Here is a 20563-nt window from a genome sequence, read left to right as displayed (position 1 = left end):
AAAGAAGCCTGTCGTATATATGTATATGTGTGTGTGTGTGTGTGTGTGTGTTTGTCTCCCCCCCCCCCAGCATCACTTGACAACCGATGCTGGTGTATTTACGTCCCCGTAACTTAGCGGTTCGGCAAAAAGAGACCGATAGAATAAGTACTAGGCTTACAAAGAATAAGTCCTGGGGTCGATTTGCTCGACTAAAGGCAGTGCCCCAGCATGGCCGCAGTCAAATGACTGAAACAAGTAAAAGAGTAAAGAGTAAGAGGTTCAACGGTTAGAGTGTCATGTTCACAATCATGAGGTAATAAGTTTGATTCCTGGACTGAGCTGTGTTCTTGAGCAAGATACTTTATTTTTTACATATCTCCAGTTCACTCAGCTGTAGAAATGTGTTGGAACATCGCTGGTGCCAAGTTGTATCAGCTTTTGCTTTTCCCTTGGATAACATCAGTGGCATGGAGAGGGGAGGTTGGTATGCATGGACGGCTGCTGGTCTTCCATAGACAACCTATCCTAGACTTGTGCCTCAGAGGGTAACTTTGAAGGTGCAATCCCATGGTCATTCATGACCAAAAGGGGTCTTATATATATATATATATATATATATATATATATACATATACATATATAAAGAACATTAATACTCATGAGAAATATTAATGTTACTGGGTGCAAGCTAAAACTGTATAGGCAAAATTAATGGATATATATAAAAGAATGTTGCACTCACAATTGCAAGATTGTGGTTTCAATTTCAAGACTAGATGGTACATTGTGTTCTTGAGCAAAACGCTGCATTTTGTTATTGTGCTGCAAACACTTCAATATCTGAAATGTGGCACACTGTGCACTTGTACAGGCAATGGTGATTTCCTGGAGTTAAAATAGTGCAGCACACAAGAATCTGAGCACTATAAAGAAATCATCTGCACAGGTTGTTCAGCAAGAAATTGTGGAATGCTTAACTAGTATCTACAACAGCAGAGTCCACTGTATATGTAAATATATATATATATATATATATATATATATATATATATAATGCAAGAGAGTTAGGGATTGAGGATTCAACCCACTAAGGGATAGTATCTATCCAATATACTGCTGGGAGGGTACCCAATTATTGTTACACTAGTGTTATACCAAGTGTAACAAGTCGGATCGGGTAAAAGGTTGTTTTACCCTAAATTTATATATCAGTTAGAAAATGGAGGATAATATGCTGAACCCAACAACTTGCAGACAGTGTATCCTGTTAAATTCATTAACTTAATTTGTAACTAAAGTGACAAAAAACCACAAAGTACAAGTGTTTATAACAAACCATGTTATATTGACAACCGGGTTTACAAATAAAAGTACATAAGGAATCTGAGGATAAACAAACTTAATCTTACAGCTGTTTCGGCCTAGCTTTGACATGCCCCATTCTATCCAAATAGTTCCTGCCGGAGTAATTAGCGGATGAAATGCTGAAATGGGGGTACATGCATGATTCGCTAGGCCTCTTCAGAGATTCACAAAAAATTCCATACAAATATACAGTAAGAGATAAAAACAAAAGTTTCTATTTCACTTTTGTGACCAGGGTGTAACGTTTCATTCGTCAGAAAGATGAGAGCAGAATGGTCTAGAGAGGGGGAAAAAGAATAGCCCAAGAAAAGGACATGTGTGGTTATGTGGCTGAAGTGAGTGACGTTTTTCACTTGTATGCAAGTTATTAGCACCATAAACTTTCTTTAGAGTAATAATTTCTTAATTTATTACACACCTAATTGTAGCATCTTTTAGTAAAAATTCTGATAGTTAATTAGTATCAAGTCTTAAACTTAACTACTTCAACTATTTAGCAAAGACTCAGTGTAAGTCTAGGAATAGATCATACAACATAGCAAATGGATAGCACAGTGTTCAGGTGCTATATAAGGCAGTTTACAATTAAGCTGTGGTAGATAGCTTAATTTGCATATCTATACTTTAAGTAAATATATATATATATATATATATATGCACAATACAGCATGAATCCAAAGTAGTGAAATAAATGTAACCCTTTAGCATGTAAACTGGTTGTATACCAGTGCAAACCCGTGCCGGTGACATGTAGAAGGCACCCAACTACACTCTAGGAGTGGTTAGCATATGGAAGGGCTTCTAGCTGTAGAAACCAAGCCAAAATCAGAGTGGAACCCAGTTTACCAGTTCTGGTCATGCCAGCATCGAAAGCAGATGCTAAATGGTGATGATGATGATGATTACAAGCACAAATATGCTCGAGGCATATTCAAACTTGTAAGAAAGCCATGATATTATGTTTAAACTGGACTAAACATGAATTTAATTTCATTTTATATATACTTTGCTATCAATTATATAGATAGTTGCAGATATGGTCTGTAAAGATAACTTATTTCAATACAATGTGTGTACATTTTCATAAATGTTTCTCTTGTACGATCACCCCTACAAATACACGCACACAGTTCTTGGGGGTTTAACAATTATGGCTGAAGTCCAATTTTGAAAATATTGCTGAAGTTTTTCTTCTTTTGGAATTAAGAAAAGTATGTAAAAATAACTTCTTTTGTGTGCGCGCACACACACACACACACATTAGGTAAAACTTCAATATGAATTATGTTATTTATTGTTGTGTGCACACGCAAAATTACAGTTCAACTTCAACTGAAATGACTATTTTTATTTTGTAATTCATGTTTGTAATGAGCGTATTTAAAAACCTGATCTCTGATATAAACTTAAAAGAAAGTATTTTTCAGAAATCGTGTCCTTTAGCTGTTGTTTCTAGCATGTCATTGGTGACATTTGCACATACCCACTTTTGTTCTTCCCAAAATTTCTTCCGATTCCTATGTTTTCTATATAGGAGATTATGATTTTGCCCCCAAAATACATTTTCAAAATTTTTCCCCTCTCCACCTTAATTTAAATAATTTTAAACTTTTCTCAAAATTTTTTTTTGAAATCCACATAGAAAATCTGAAGATTACGAAACTAAGAACTTTTCAAAATTTTTATTTTTCCCCTCTCCACCTCAATTTAAATAATTTTAAACTTTTCTCAAATCCACATAGAAAATACGAAGATTACGAAACTTTAAGAGCTTTTTCTTTTTTTATGTATTTCTCTTAAAGAAACACTCGATTCTCCTTCCCCCACCCCCCATCACCTCCCTGCTTTCAAAAAAAGCTAAAAACTCCGAATGTTTCACTTTTAGATTTTTTGAAAGCAGGGAAGTTTTTTTCAGAAATCGTGTTGTTTAGCTGCTGTTTCTAGCATGTCATGTTTTCTGGTGGTGATTTGATACTTTATCACGTCTGCTATTTCAGTAGAATTCTACGCATGCGTGAAACATTAGACGAAAGTGAAACATTCGGAGTTTTTCGCTTTTTGAAAGCAAGGAATTGATGGGTGGACGAGGGGGGGGAGGGTATTGAGTATTTCTTTAAGAAAAACTAAAATTTAAAAAAATTTCCCAGATTTGTAATCTTTATTTTTTCTACGTGGATTAAAAAATTCGGAAAAAAGTTAAAAATTAAGAAATTGGAGTGAGGAGGAGGAAATCAAAATTTTGAAAACGTGATTTTGGGGCAAAATCGTAATCTTCTATATTGAAAACGAATAAAACCGATTAAATTTTTGAACAAAAAAAAAAAAAAACGGAAGTGGGTTGGGGGCACGCCTTTTACCTCAGTCATTAAAACCTATAAATTTACGGTTGTCCATACAAAATACTAAATTCTTTAAATTTTGTCCATACAAAATGATATTGCAAAAAAAAAAAAAAAATTAAAAAGAAGATAGATATACAAAGTGCAATGAAAACATTTCCACATTTAAATTTAAATAAATAAATAGGCGCAGGGGTGGCTGTGTGTTCAGTCCCACTGCGTGGCACCTTGGGCAAGTGTCTTCTACTATAGCCTCGGGCCGACCAAAGCCTTGTGAGTGGATTTGGTAGACGGAAACTGAAAGAAGCCTGTCGTATATATGCATATATATATATATATATATATATATGTATATGTGTGTATATGTTTGTGTGTCTGTGTTTGTCCCCCCACCATCGCTTGACAACCGATGCTGGTGTGTTTATGTCCCCGTAACTTAGCGGTTCGGCCAAAGAGACCGATAGAATAAGTACTAGGCTTACAAAGAATAAGTCCTGGGGTCGACTAAAGGTGGTACTCCAGCATGGCCGCAGTCAAATGACTGAAACAAGTAAAAGAGTAAACAACTATTTTAAGTAGGATAATGTATGTTTTTCAGTACCTGTTCTTTTGTTCGTATTCTTTCATGTATGATGAGAAAACTACTTTTCTCAAACTTTCACTCGCCGTTGTTTGTAATAATTACGAGTGGGAATAAATCATTGCAACTAATGTTAGATACGATTATAGTATTTCTCACTAAATTATACTAATGTAAGGGATTTCAAACTTGAAAGACAAGGTTGAACTATTTAAAAAAATTTTTTTTTTTTTAGCTTGTATAGTGTACAAAATAATTTTAAGCATACCTACACAAATGTGCATTCCATACCGACTTTGTTTCCTCATAACATGGATATCTTTTAATGAGATTCTCTACAAACATGCTTTGATGATGTAGAATCCGATTATGTACGAATTTGTTGTGAAAAAAAGTTTTTTTCCGAAACTCTTCTCCCGATCCCTTGGGAAAACTTTTTTCACAACAAATTCCCATATAAACAGAACGTACACCATTTGATGCGTATTTGTAGAAAATTTCATTTAAAAATATCTACTTTTCTGGAAGTCATGAAAAAACAAAGTGGTGGTGGGGGCACACTTGTATAGGTATGCTATAATGTATTCCTACACATGTAAGACTTCCTAGTCAAACTGAAATGTTTGATCTGAGCAAAAAAAAAAAAATAGTGCAATAGGTGTACAACATGTAGTAAACGAATATGAAAAAAAAAATGCGCGCTGGCGAACGGGGGGGGGGCGAGAGAGAGGACTCGGAAAATTCACATCGGGAATGTTCCGAGTCCTCTCACCACTTCTCCGTCCGTCGGCGAAAAAATCTTTTTCTTCATATTCGTTCACTACACATTATTTTACACCTAGTACACTGTTTTTTCAATTTTGTGACGGAGGGTGGGTGGAGTGCGGACTCAGATAATTTACACGATCCAGTAACCCCACTTCGACACCCGGTCACAAAAATGGGGGGAAAAAAAAATCAATATCTATAAAACACAAGATGTTTGTGTGTGTGTGTGTGTGTACGTGATGTGGGTTATGCACGTCCACAAATTAGCACGCATGTCGCTCCAATTTTAGGAGGACATTGTTCATGACCCTATCTGTGTTTTTGTCAACTTTTTCTCACAGAGGCACCCGCGTATAGCTGTAAAAATCGATAAACTTTTTCCAATTTTGAAGTTTGTTGACATGGCGAAATCAAATCTGTGCGTACGCGCGTGAAGAAGAGAGAGAGCAAGAGAGAGAGAAAGAAAGAAAGAAATGGAGAAAGAAAGAGAGAGACAAAGAAAGAAATAGTGTGTTTGCGACAAGGGAAGAAACAGTGTTTGTCAAGCGTCTAAAAAAAAAATTAAAAAGTGGAAGAGGGAGACAAAGCGGTTATGGAAAAAAAATTTCTCTCACCAAGACAGCGTCTAACAAAAAAAAAAAAAAAGGAACGAACAAGTGGAAGAGGGAGACAACGTATTACGAAAGAAAATGTAGCTAAGACGGAGTAAAATGCATTTTTTCCCTTAAACATGAGATATAGTTTCAAATATAAGATGTTTTTGAAAGATACTATACTCTATAATAAGATATATACTTTCTCACACAACGATTCAAATATATTTATTTTAAATCGTTCATCTTTCTCTCCCCTCTCACTCTCACACATACGCACATATACTACTTTGGGAGTGAAAGAGTTTTGTTTATATTTCACAACTATGAAACAAAAACGTATGTAACAATTGTCAGTCACCCCACCCCCCAACCCGTTTTTCGGACCACAAAAAGGGTTTGGTAATTTTTCAGATTAACACCCGCACGATTTCCACTAGGGTGTTACGGTTAGGATTAGGATTAGGGTTACGGTTTTAGGGTCAGAGTTAGGGTTAGGGTTAGAGTTAACCTAGAAGGGACAGGCTCCTTATTTTTTGGTTAAGGTTGTTGGTAAGCTTTCCTAAGTTACTCCAATCCAGATCCCCAATGCAAACCTTCAGATCAACCTTCTCCTATGCAGATCTCTAATGCAACATTTAAAAAAAGAGTCAATAAGTGAAAATAACCAATAAACTGATTCCTTATGGGATTTCCCAATCAAATTGCCAGCAAACCATTTTCAGCCAAACCAATTTCAACGGATTTCGCTCAAATCTGATGTCGATGTTACTTATTTTGGTTTGAAATAAAGGATTTAATCATTTAATAATCCTAGCTTAATCCCGAGCAGCGCCGGTGTAATAGGTGTAAAACAACATGTAGTAAATTCTGTTGTGTCTGGGGAGAGTCATTTTCTTATTGTGCCTTAACAATTTAACACACACACCGTTAAAATTTCCACTTATTTCTTATTTTTATTTTCCTAAAATTTTCGTTGCGTCTTGCAACCTTGCAACATGTAGTAAACGAATATGAAAAAAAAAAAAAAAAAAAAAAGAAAACCAATGCGCGCTGGCGAACGGGGGAGAGGATTCGGAAAATTGACACGATCAATCTCAAAGGATCCGAAAACTCAATGTTAACACCCGGTCACAAAAATGAAAAAAAAAAAAAGTGTACTAGGTGTAAAATAATGGGATCCGAAAACTCAATGTTAACACCCGGTCACAAAAATGAAAAAAAAAAAAAAGTGTACTAGGTGTAAAATAATGTGTAGTAAACGAATATTGAGAAAAAACAATTTCGCCGACGGACGGGGAAGTGGAGAGAGGACTCGGTACATTCTCTGAATTTTCCGAGTCCTCTCACCTCCCCCCCCCCATTCGCCAGCGCGCATTTTCTTTCATATTCGTTTACTACATGTTGTACAACTATTGCACTGTTTTTTTTTTGTTTTTGCTCGGGTCAAACACTTTCAGGGGAGCACCGTCAGAGTTAGACTCTGCCTCAGATCAACTCTCATCGATACAAACCTGTGATCAAAGGCATTCCATCTTTTCTTCTGGATTACATTACCTGTCGTGTTCTCCTTTTTGAAGATTGTAGGTGTGACTCGAGGTCAGATTTGGCTGCTATTTCCAGCAAATAGAGCGACCGCGCAGTCTCCTACATAGCTGAATAGATTTAAATAAAGGTCTGTTTGTAAAGTAAAAAGGTTGTTTCGATGTTCTGCTATATTTAAGCTCTATATTTTGAATGAGTGTTTGTATGATATATTCTTCCACACACAGCACACACGCACATCTAAAACATATCTAAAATATTGTTTATAATTTACATTAGCTATATACTTCCCGACGTTTTTTCAACGCATCATCATTTATTTTTCATAATCGAGTAATAAAAATACATGAAGATTATTAGACAGATACAATCATATTATTATTATTATTATTATTGTTATTATTATTATTCCCTTCGTGTGATGTCCCTGTGGTGAATAAAAGAAATTATTATTATGCAATTAGGTTATTTCCATTACCAATTGATAGTAAAACTATTAATTACTGCTATAATTACCGTTATTGAAATCACCATTATCACTGTTATAAAATAGGAGTAATACTGGTGGTGGCAGTAGTAGTAGTAGTAAATGTAGCAGTAAAGTAGTCAGGATTTCTTAGAGCTAAGATAAAACTAATGCTAGCAACAGCAGATAAATCTCTCAAAGCACAACAAATTTTCTCAGAAAGTGAAAAAAAAAAAGACATTATATAATACTCTTAATTGATAAGACCCCCCGAAGAAGACGAGATGGTCATGCTTTTGGTCACAGGTCTGCCGGGGCAGGATTAATTTGGGGTTAAACAACAACTACTTTGCTAAAATCGATTCCCAGGTTGAGTTATTTAAATGATTTCCGTAGGATTCATACCAATAAGTATCGAATTAAATTCTTGAAAGTTTCATACGAATTTCTAAGAGTCAAAATATACAATACAAATTTAATGTTTAAATGCCATTTGCAAAATTTAAAAGAAAACAAAATTATATCATTTATCCTTTTATTCATTACTTTTTTCGACCCATTGTTCCTATTATCCATTTACCATTATGAATTGTATTCTCTAGAAGTTAATTACATTAAAACAATTACTTAAAATACATTAAAACAGTTATTTAATTACATTAAAATAATTACGTGCATAATCTACCAAGAAATAGAATTTTCATAGGATCGAGATGTAGCACTCCTTAAGAACTGCCCCACAAATTTGAGAAGAAACAATGATACAGACTGATAGTTGCGCTAACAAAGTAGATTGTTGTTTAGATCGACATCAACCCTGATCGAACAAGATCAATTATAAAAACACTTCCAGTAGTGAGAGTAAATTTGGTAGCAATTTCATGCAGATAAACCGATCATGTAGAGGCTCCTTCAAAGGTTCGGGGGTTATTGTTAAATTTGTTGGGTTTAGTGATTGTGAAATTCGGCGCCAAAAACCGGAGATAAAATAAATATAAATGTTTCGGTCAAGGACCCTCCCATTTCTAGAGAAGAACAAGAGGGGAAAGGAATGTATATTTGACTCTAAAAGAAATTTCAAGGAAAGTTCGTATATCTGATTATATATAATTCTCTATTGTTTTTTAATCAATTATTTCAGGTAACCCAATTAAGTGATAACTCAGTCTATTAGAAATAGTCATAAAACCCTTGTTTCACACACTGCTGTCTTAAAGGGGACAGTCACATTGCATAAATGTAGTTGGAGATAAATTGTATCCGAAAAATATAAAAGCGGGACGGTCATAGTTGGAACGCCTTTCATCACTGTTCGCTTGATGAAGGTTCATCTAGGGTTAAACAAACAATATCAGTGGCGGGGGGGTAGTGCTGAAAAAAAAAACAATAAATAAAATCTAATAGGTGACTTACATTCAACAGCAGAGGCCCATGACAAGAATGATAAAATCAGGACAAATCTGAAGGAAAACGTCGACCGGATCATCGTGATATTTTAAGCTTCCAACACTAACAGCAACAGACTGACGATTTCTGAATCTGATAGCCGTTTTTATAGTAAGTGCGTTGGACCAATTAGATTGCTAGTTTACATGTAGAGAGAGAGGTACACACGGCTGCATAATTTTTTACGCTCTACATGTACTGAATAAAAAATTTAGATGTCTTAATATATTCAATCAAAACAATGAACACAACACACACCCACACGCATGTATATATATTGTTTATTCTTTTACTTGTTTCAGTCATTTTACTGCAGCCATGCTGAAGCACCGCCTTGAAGGCTTTTTATTCAAACAAATCACTCCAAGAACTTCTTTTCTTTTTACTTTTTTTAAAAAAAAGCCTAGTACTTATTCTATCGGTTTTTTTGCCGAACCGCTAAGTTACGAGGACGTAAATACACCAACACCAACAGTCAAGCGGTAATGGTGGTGGTGGTGGGGGGGGGGGGGTGATAAAGACAGGCACACATAGGTATAGACATATATACGACTAGCTTCTTTCACTTTCTGTCTACCAAATCCATTTACAAGACTAAACTCGGAAACTTGTGGTTGGGTACCAAGCTTCTTGTCACACAACCGAGCCTGCGGCTATTCTCTTATTCTTTTATTTGTTTCAGTGATTTGACTGCAGCCATGCTGGAGCACCGCATTTAGTCGAACAAATCGACCCCGGACTTATTCTATCGGCCTCTATTGCCGAACAGCTAAGTTACGGGGACATAAACACACCAACATCGGTTGTCAAGCGATGGAGGGGAGACAAATATATACGTATATGTGTTGTGTGTCTGTGTTTGTCCCCTCCCCCACCATCGCTTCGAGATCCCCACCACCCCTCCTACATTTCTTTTCCGGAGAAAAGTAGCTTGCGGCAGGTTTGGAGATACGTTGAATGCACCTGAAAAAAAAAATTGTGGAAAAAAATTATTCCACACCGAGGTACGAAATATTTACTGAAATATTAAAATCTTGTACCGATAATACCTGTATTTTGATTAATTCATATTAATGTACCTCATCTTGAAAAGTGGCAAAATTTTTGTCGGTTGCCATCTGAGGTAAGTTTAGTAACAAATCAAACAGGTAAGATGCATTAAGAATTTCAAAGAATTAACGATTAACGAAGTTAACTATTCGATTAACGGTGCCCACCTCTGTATGTATATATATATATATATATATATATATATATATATATATATATATATATATATATATAGATTCAAAAAAGGAAAAAGACAGAAAAACAACAACAAAAAACAACGTGAGGACGTGATACAGATTGAGTTACTAGACGCTCGGGAAAGGAAAGAGAGAGAATATGACGTTTCGAGCGGAGCTCTTCGTCGGAAACAAGGAAAGTCCAAAGAAGGGAAAAACGGAGGAAGAAAAAATCGCCACCGATGTCCACGGGGTTATATATGAGAAAAATAGAAATTGAAAATGCACTGAGAATAGTTAAAATATTTTTTATTAATGTATTTGAAGCTTTAACCGGTTTCACAGTTTACACTGATTTTCAAAAAGTTCAAATAGAAAGACGTGGCTTATGTCGTAGCTGTTTTGCTTCTGACTCGTGTTTGAAGCTTGCCTTATTTTTATAGGGAGTTCATGGCTCAAATTAGTATATGTTTTGATTGATAGAGGATAGTCACATGACTGGTCTTAGAAACTTTTGTAGGTTTTCCGTTAAAAATTCCTAAAATTCCCGCTAAAAATTCCCTCAAATAATTCCTCGCACGTGCTAAATTACCTTCCACAATTCCTACACCAACGTTTAAAAAGAGTGGCCACCCTAATTGCGGCCTTATTGAAGACACTACTTACAAATTCAAATCAGGACGGACTTTCACTGTAAAAAATCACTTTACATGTTTCTTCAAGGAATTTAATATACGTTATCAAATCTCAAGGATATAATGAAGATTATGTAGGTCAAACAAAGCTGACTCTAAAAAATAGACCATACACCGACTCAAATACGAGGCCCCAGCTCTAGACAGATGTCATTAACTGGACACGTAGGCATATGTGCAAAAAATAAGTCCCCCAAATTCCAGGTCTTCTCATTTTCTACCTATGCTCAGCGAATACCACAGGTAATGAAAAAAAAGCACGGGTAAACAAAGAAAATACTTTCATACAAAAGTACAAACCAACTTTAACAGAGTACATACACAAATAACTATTCACCCACAAAACTCATTCTACCACTTATCATGAGGAACCTGTACAGCTCACAACCTAAACTTTAGCCACTGGACTACATACAAACGACTCCGGTCCACTCTCCCATCAGACAGATTAAATTTGGACTGCGTTGATTATAACTAAAGATGTTCACTCAACCGTGTCGGGCTTTTTTTTTTTAGGCGCAAAATATACTGTCACTTGATACTAACACACAGACATATTGGGGAACCAACAAAAATTTCTAAGACTATTCTATCAACCAAATCCTATTCAAAACATACTAATTTGAGCCATGAACTCCCTATAGAAATCGGGCAAGCTCCAAACACTAGTCAGAAGCAAGACAGCTGCAACATAAGCCACGTGTTGCTATTTGAACTGTTTGAAAATCAGTGTAAACTGTGAAACTGGTTGAAGCTTTAAATGTATTAATAAAAAATAATTTAATTATTCTACTTGATATGATCGGTATTTTAAATAACGATCTTATCCTTATTTACATAAATTTATATAGTTACTTCGTCATTATATTCACTGCAGTGGTATTTTGACCATATAGCACGTGGAGTTCAGACAGGTAATTTTAAACTGGTCGTGTCCATACGTGTATATATATGTGTGTATACGTGCGTATATGTAAGTATTCGTATGTTGTATATATATATATGTGTGTGTGTATATATATATATATATATATATATATATATATATATATATATATATATATATATATATATATATATATATATTTGTTTTGCAAGATTTTTTATGTGAAATCGTGTGTTGAAACAGATGTTGTTGTACTTGGGGGTGGTCATATTGCCAGTTTAGCCAATAAAAACACACGCACTGTATATTTGGTGTTAATTTTTTTTTTTCAGCTTTATATTACATTAATCTTAATCTTAATCTTATTTCGGCCAGAGTTCTTTCGTCACACTTCTGTGACCTCATCAGTGGTCCTTTGTTTCCTTCTTTCTTATGTGTGTCTCACCTTGCTAACTATCAGCCATTTTGTATTTTGTATTCCTATAGGAAGTGTGACAGAAGTGTGACGAAAGAACTCTGGCCGAAATAAGATTAAGATTAAGATTAATGTAATATAAAGCTGAAAAAAAAAAAATTAACACCAAATATACAGTGCGTGTGTTTTTATTGGCTAAACTGGCAATATGACCATCCCCAAGTACAACAATATATATATATATATATATATATATATATATATATATATATATATATATATGTATTTATGTACAATTTTGTGTATATTCCACTGATGAGGCAAAGCATTTCTTATGCAAAACCAGAAATCCGGGATCTGGAATTATCCAATATTTTTTTGCTAGTTTATTTTGTCTCTTTGTCTTCTCTCTTGGTGCTATATAAATACTTGATGTGGTTTTAGAGTCAAGTTTTGACTGCTGTATCTAGCATGATGGTATCTTTTCAATACCTTTTATTATATATATATATATATATATATATATATATATATATATATATATATATATATATATATATATATATATATATATATACAGATAGATAGATAGATACATACATACATACATACATACATACATACATACATAAATGGATTAAACGCAGGTGTTATTCAAATTCTTTTACTTCCGACATATGTTTCGGAGACAACATTAGTATTATTCCAGGAGGAATAAAATGGTATAAAACAATGCAATCTCATCACGGAAAGAAAGAAACCAAACACACCAATAAGAGATTTTAACAGAATGTGATGACTACGTATATGATGACGGGAACGCTATCAAGTTTTTTTAAAAAACCGTTAGTAGATATAATGTCAAACGTAACTAAACTAATAGTGGAGAGCTATAGAGTGATAGGTGAATTAGAATAAAGTTTAAATGCATGTAAGTAGATATATTTAAAGGAAGTGAAATGTAAGAAGACAGTCGAAGGTCGAATTTTATAGTATGGTAGAAATCACTTATAAGAACTAAAGGTATGTTTCTGCCAATGTTTGCAACGATAAACGCATTCTATAAACGAGTTTACAAGGGGATTCTTTGAGAATAGGATAAAGAACATTTCACTATTACAAAGCGAACAAAAATGTCGTGTTAGCAGCCAGAAAATCTATTATTAAATTTGATAACAAGCTATGGGTCCGTAAAGATACACTCGACAGTTTTGATGTCACGATGGGAAGTTCTGATTCAGCACACATCGCTGATTTGGTTAGTATATATATCCTTTATGAGATGGCTGACCAATTCCTAAACATCAATGGAGGTCTATATCGTGATGATTGTCTACCTTCAAAATGCTTCTAACCAAAAATTACAAAGGGTTAAGAATAGCTTAGTTAAATTGTTCCGATGTTTTTGACAATGATGTAACTAAAGCCAACTTTTTGAATATTACCCTTAACCTGCATAATAATTCATATTTCCCATACCATAAACCCTCAACTAATATAAAATATGTAACGGTTGGATTTTATTTTTGTATCAATGTGTGTTATGGTGCAACGTCGAGATCGCCAGTTTGTAACGATAATAATTTGTTGTTATAACGGCATGTTGTAGGATGGAGTTTTAAAAAAGTATTTATTTACCGTTACATTACAATACCTTGCCTCGACGGGCAGGTTATAATAGATCCAAAAGCATGCGAAGTAAAGTTTGTGTTTGTGTCCTCTTCAATTATTTTGTAGTAATTACAGAGAGAGATAGAACGATGTTGTAAGAGAACAGAATTAGAGCTAGTGAAAGTTGTAGGGTGTGGGGCGTTGTCTCACAGTTGCTGACAGTAAACTTCATTTCTCCCTCTGACCAAGATTCTTGCTGGTCAGCCAGACTTCATTCTCACTGAGTCGTCACCATGTGACTGGACTCATTGAGTCATCACCGATGAGTAACTAAACTGATTTTTGCTTGGGGTTTTCTTGCTTTTATAACTATCTAGAAGGATAAACATATCATTGAGAACAATAGATTTAGTTGGTGGTCTTGTTATCTCTATTCTAGCTTTTGGTGAAGTAGAAGAGGTTAGAAAGGGCCAAGTGCTAAAGGCATCTGGAAAATGTAAAACTGCTGTAACAGAAAAACCATTGTTCTACCGTGGGAAAAGTTCCGTTGCAGTGTTAATTTAAATTTGGCTTAGGTGGATCGAATCCACTACAAATATATTAGCTCTTTGAGTAACTAAACATAACCATATTGTTACATAGATGCATCGCAGCCTCTGTATTCAAGTAGTGCCGTGAAACTAACGGTTTTAATGTGCTTTTGACTAGCTTACAAACATCTACGCTGCAATTGTTTTTGTTTCAGCACACGATCTCAGATCAAGTCACTTGCTATGCAAGTACAAGTAATCTTTTAAAATCACTGTGGCTAAATGCCGGCAATGACCTTCACATGTTCTCTAGTATTTTAATTTCTAAACAGAAACAATCAAGGGAAGTTGAGTGGGGTTGTAAAAAATTCATAATTTCCCAAATTTTCTTTTTAATAGTATATGAATGTATTTATGGGGAAAATATTCTTTTCTACTTTAGGCACAAGGCCCGAAATTTTGGGGAGGGGGCCAGTCGATTAGTTCGACTCCAGTATGCAACTGGTTCTTAATTTATCGATCTAGAAGGGATGAAAGGCAAAGTTGACCTCGGCGAAATTTGAACTCAGAACGTAAAGACTTACGAAATACCGCTAAGTCTTTCGCCTGGCATGCTAATGTTTCTTATTTCTTTATTACCCACAAGGGGCCAAACATAGAGGGGACAAACAAGGAAAGACAAAGGGATTAAGTCGATTACATCGACCCCAGAGCGTAACTGGTACTTAATTTATCGACCTCGAAAGGATGAAAGGCAAAGTCGACCTCGGCGGAATTTGAACTCAGAACGTAACAGCAGACGAAATACCGCTAAGAATTTTGCCCGGCGTGCTAACGTTTCTAGCAGCTCGCCGCCTTAAAATATTCTTTTCTACTCTAGGCAAAAGGCCCAAAATTTTTGGGGAGGATTCCAGTCGATTAGATCGACCTCAGTATGCAACTGGTACTTAATTTATCGACCCAGTAAGGATGAAAGGCAAAGTCGACCTCGGCGGAATTTGAACTCAGAACGTAACAGCAGACGAAATACCGCTAAGAATTTTGCCCGGCGTGCTAATAACGTTTCTGCCAGCTCGCCGCCTTATGGGGAAAAAATATTCTTTTCTACTCTAGACGCTCGAAAATTTGGGGGAGGGGGTCTAGTCAATTACATCAACCAGTATGCAACTGGTACTTAATTTATTGACCCCGAAAGGATGAAAGGCAAAGTCGACCACGGCGTAATTTGAACTCAGAAATTAAAGACAGACGAAATGCCGCTAAGCATTTCGCCCGGCGTGCTAAAGTTTCTGCCAAGCTCGCCGCTTTATGAAGAAAAATATTGAAAAACATCAATACATGCGAGAGCGATAAAGAAATGAGGAAGGTTGTCTTTGGATATGCTAGAAACAATATCCAAATCACCCTTAAATCACTCACTTTACCTTCTGAAAGTATTAACATTTTTTTTTACCGAAAATGATCTTCCCATCGTTTTGAAGTGCAAAAAAAAAATTGCCAAAATTGGTCCGGAAGTGGAATGATGAGGGGTGTGTGTGTGTGTGTAAAAAATGAGTTTTCAAAACTTTTTTCATACAAAGATGAATTCCAACCCAAGCCTATCATTTGGAAGGCTTAGCTAAAAAAAACAAACATGGGGAAAATCGCCCAAAAACTTTTACCCACAAATTTCTTTATAATTGTAATCTGTGCCATTTGAAAGCAATTTGTATAAATTTTCATTAAAAGACATCCATCTTCCCGTAAGTTATGAAGGAAAAAAGTCAGATTGGGTGAATTTTCCGAAACTCCTCTCTCTAACCTCTCGGAAAAATTCTTTTTCATAAATCCCTATACACTCTGAAGCCACAACATCTAAGCGGTATTTGTAGAAAATTTTGTTAAAAAGTTTCCATTTATCTGGATGTTATGAGGCAACAAATTCGGGGAGCGTATTTATACGATTTTTTTCATTTCATTCATTGTTTGTAATGTTCTCTCTCTCTCTCTCTCTCTCTCTCTCTCTCTCTCTCTCTCTCTCCTCCCTCCCTCCCTCTCTCTCTCTCTCTCTCTCTCTCTCTCCCTCTCTCTCTCTCTCTCTCTCTCTCTCTCTCTCTCTCTCTCTCACCACACACACTGCAAAGCTTACTGGTGGGCTGCTGAATTGAAATCTCTATGTTGCTTTGAGGGGAAGGTAAAACTTGACAAACTGCTTCTCCCTCTGTTGTTGGACTACCGTGATGTTTATTTAAAAAAGGGATTTTATGACTGTGATAAAATAATGAAAGCAATATTTACTAAGCAAGTGAACACTATTATACAAAGAAATAATTAGACGTAAAATATAAAAATTGTTAGAATTGGGAATCGAATGTGAAAATATTATCAAGGGGCTAGTAGAAAACTACCCGGAGAATGGTCTTTCTGCTAGTTACATTAATAGTGTTTGAAAATTCGTTTGATGCATTGCGATGAGTGAGCAAATTGGTGGAATTTTATAAAACTTTATGGCAATGCGAAGGAGTAATAAAATTCAGACCAATCGAGGATCTTTAGATTCGGTTGCAGACGTTGCAGCCGAGCTCTCTTGTCATTCAAGAGCAGTGGAGAGAGATTGGATCTGGCTCTACGCTGGGCTCTTTTCTCTCTGTGTGTTGATCCTGGCTGCCTTAATGTCATAGATAGCTTCTCCACCGAGCTCTGTTCAGTGTTACTGATTCCCATGTCTTCAGGTTTATCTTGCAGGCTTTCAAGCAGGTCTTCATAGTGCCCTTCTTATAATATTGCAATAACAGTACTGCAATATTGGTCTCAAAGTTCGAGGGATGGAGTAAATCGATTATATCAACCCCACTACTCGATTAGTATTCTATTTTATCAACCCCGAAAGGATGAAAGGCAATATCGATCTTGGCGGAATTTGAACGTAAAGACGGACGAAATGCCGCTAAGCGTTTTGCCTGGCGTGCTAATCATTCTGCCAGCTCGCTGCCTTAAACAGAACTGTTATATTATAGCTACATCGTTGTAATATCCATCAGCATTACTATAGTATGATATTTACGTTGATGTGATATTGGTTTCAAATTTTGGCAGAAGGCTGGCAATTTCATGGGAGTGGATAAGTCAACAAAATAAACTTTATTTTCCGGCATAAAATCTTGGAGCTGTTTTAGACTAATTTTGGGGTGCTGATTCGAAAATTGACCCCAGATTTGCTCTATGACATCACATTTTTGTGCCATCGGTACATACCTTTATTTACCGAAAGTTAACCATACAGCACTATTTTCAAGAATTTTGGCTGGATTGTCATGTTAATTTTGAATTTGTCCAAGCTGAGTCTTGCTTTAAATCCTTTCCTCTTCTTTTCAGGTGTGATCTAGTTATGGATACAGCATCATGATGGCAGATAACTGCTGGAGCTTGATGAGAGATATTTCAGAAGCTGTGCACAAGAGATTGTCAAAAAAGAGGAAGTTCTTGCAGTAATAAGAGGATCAGAATGAATGACCACAACGAGAAGAGATTTTGTATTCATATATTATTGTTGGCACTCCGTCGCTTACGACGTCGAGGGTTCCAGTCGAACCGATCAATGGAACAGCCTGCTTGTGAAATTAACGTGCAAGTGGCTGAGCACTCCACAGACACGTGTACCCTTAACGTAGTTCTCGGGGATATTCAGCGTGACGCAGTGTGACAAGGCTGGCCCTTTGAAATACGGGTACAACAGAAACAGGAAGAGTGAGAGAAAGTTGTGGTGGAAGAGTACAGCAGGGTTCGCCACCATCCCCTGCCGGAGCCTCGTGGAGCTCTAGGTGTTTTCGCTTAATAAACACTCACAACGCCCGGTCTGGGAATCGAAACCGCGATCCTATGACCGCGAGTCCACTGCCCTAACCACTGGGCCATTGGACCTCCACCATATATTATCATAACCAAGCTTAAGTCTTACATGCCAATATGCATTTATTCCCACAACTTTGTGTTTTGAATTATTAGATTAAAAAAAAAGACATATTGTCGATTAATAATCGTGTCTACATGTGTTTAATTCTTCCTTAATGAGCATTGAATAAGCTGTTTTTAGCAAAAATAAAAGATTTTATATCTCAAAAATCTGATGTGATAGACAAAATCTTATGCCAGATTTAGATTCAACTGCCCAAAAATCATTGATAAGCCTTGTGCCAGAAAATATGTGTTGACCAGTGTTATTGGTACCTATTTTATCAACCCCTAAAGAAAAGTCGACCATAATGGAATTTAAACTCAGAACGTAAAGACAGACGAAATACAACAAAGCATTTTGCCCAATGCGCTAACGATTCTACCAGCTTGCTGCCTTACATTGTTGTAATATTTAAGTAATATGAGCTGGCAGAATCGTTAGCATGCCGGGCAAAATGCTTAGCAGTGTTTTGTCGATCTTTACATTCTGAGTTCAAATTCTGCCGAGGTCGACTCTGCCTTTCATCCTTTCTGGGTTGATAAAATAAGTACCAGTTAAGCACTGGTGGCGATCTAATCAACTTACCTCCTCCGCCGAAATTGCTGGCCTTGTGCCAAAATGTGAAATCATTAAAGTAACATTGTTAATGTCAATTGTGGAGAACTCAACATATATTGCAAGGTGTCTTTTGTTTGCTAACTTCTCAACCTTCCAATATATATATATATATATATATATATATATATATATGTATATTAGAAGGTTTGATGGACCTGAAATAAGAACACTCCTCAGGAATATACATTTTGTTACAACAATGAGTGCAGCGGAAGCGAGAGCTTGGAATGCGTTCGCTGATGTGGTGCGGAATTTCCTTGGGAACAGGAAAGTTGACAACTACCATGAGATTGTGGAGGAGCTGCTCTTGAGTTTGCAAGCACTTGGATATAGAATGAGCATTAAATTGTACTACTTAAACAGTCACTTGTTCTTATTTCCAAACCTTCTAGTATATATATATATATATATATATATATATATATATATATATATAACCTCGTGGGCATCGGTACCATTTTCCTCTTTCTCCGTTCTTCCATTCTCCGAACTTTCCATCTTTCCGACGAAGGGCTACGCCCGAAACGTCATACACTCTCTCTTTCCTTTCCTGAGCGTCCAATAATACTATCCATATCACGTCCTCACTTTGTTGTTTTTTTGTTATTGTTTTTTTGAACTATATATATATATATATATATATATATATATATATATATATATATATATATATATATATATATATATATATATAACCTCTAATAACCGCATCACCAAGTATACGTTGAAACAATTAACATCAACTAGAATGTATGAAACCAAAGATAAAAGTTCTTATTTCTTACGTAGACATGCAGACATGACTGTGGAGTTCAGAAGCTCGCTTTGCAGCCACTTGATTTCGGGTTCAATCTCACAGCACGACACCTTGGGAAAACGTCTTCTACTATAGCCTCAAGATAACCAAAGGCTTGTGAGTGGATTTGGTAGACAGAAACTGAAAGGCGGCAAGGTGGCAGAATCGTTAGCACGCCGGGCGAAATGCTTAGCGGTATTTCGTCTGCCGTTACGTTCTGAGTTCAAATTCCGCCGAGGTCGACTTTGCTTTTCATCCTTTCGGGGTCGATAAATTAAGTACCAGTTACGCACTGGGGTCGATGTAATCGACTTAATCCGTTCGTCTGCCCTTGTTTGTTCCCTCTATGTTTAGCCCCTTGTGGGCAATAAAGAAATAAGAAACTGAAAGGAGCAAGTCGTATGTGTGTGTGTGTGTGTGTGTGTGTCTTTGTGTTTGTCCCCTACCGCCGTTTGATAATTGGCGTAGGTTTGTTTACATGCCTGTAATCTAGCGGTTCAGCGAAAGAAAACCGATGGAATAAGTACTAGGTTTATACAAATATGTATTGAGGTTGATTTGTTCCTTTAAATCAGTGATTCTAACCGGGATCCATGTAAGATTTTGCTGTTAAAACTGATGTGCATTAAATTGGTTATACTTCTATAATGCATAAAATATTCTAATTTTTTTTTATACAATTCCTAATAATGCTTAATCACAAAAAAAAAAGAAAAATCATAGGATTTTTTTAAAACATCGAATGGCTATGGGGATCCATCTGAGTAA

At 35.9% G+C, this 20563-nt stretch overlaps 1 protein-coding gene across 1 annotated transcript in view; it reads right to left on the bottom strand.

Moving 5' to 3' along the window:
- Positions 1-9209, bottom strand: part of LOC106869605 (serotransferrin-A) — a 33943-nt gene extending 24734 nt beyond the window's left edge. The window contains exon 1 of the mRNA XM_052974593.2: positions 9052-9209. Within this exon, the coding sequence (XP_052830553.1) occupies positions 9052-9124 (73 nt within the window). The 5' untranslated portion in view covers positions 9125-9209. The remainder of the gene's footprint in view (positions 1-9051) is intronic.
- Between the last annotated feature and the right edge of the window lie 11354 nt (positions 9210-20563).

The sequence above is a fragment of the Octopus bimaculoides genome, chromosome 18, assembly GCF_046866305.1.
Source record: "Octopus bimaculoides isolate indiv1 chromosome 18, ASM4686630v1, whole genome shotgun sequence".
In the NCBI taxonomy this organism is placed as follows: domain Eukaryota; kingdom Metazoa; phylum Mollusca; class Cephalopoda; order Octopoda; family Octopodidae; genus Octopus; species Octopus bimaculoides.
This window is presented reverse-complemented; position numbering and strand designations above follow the sequence as displayed.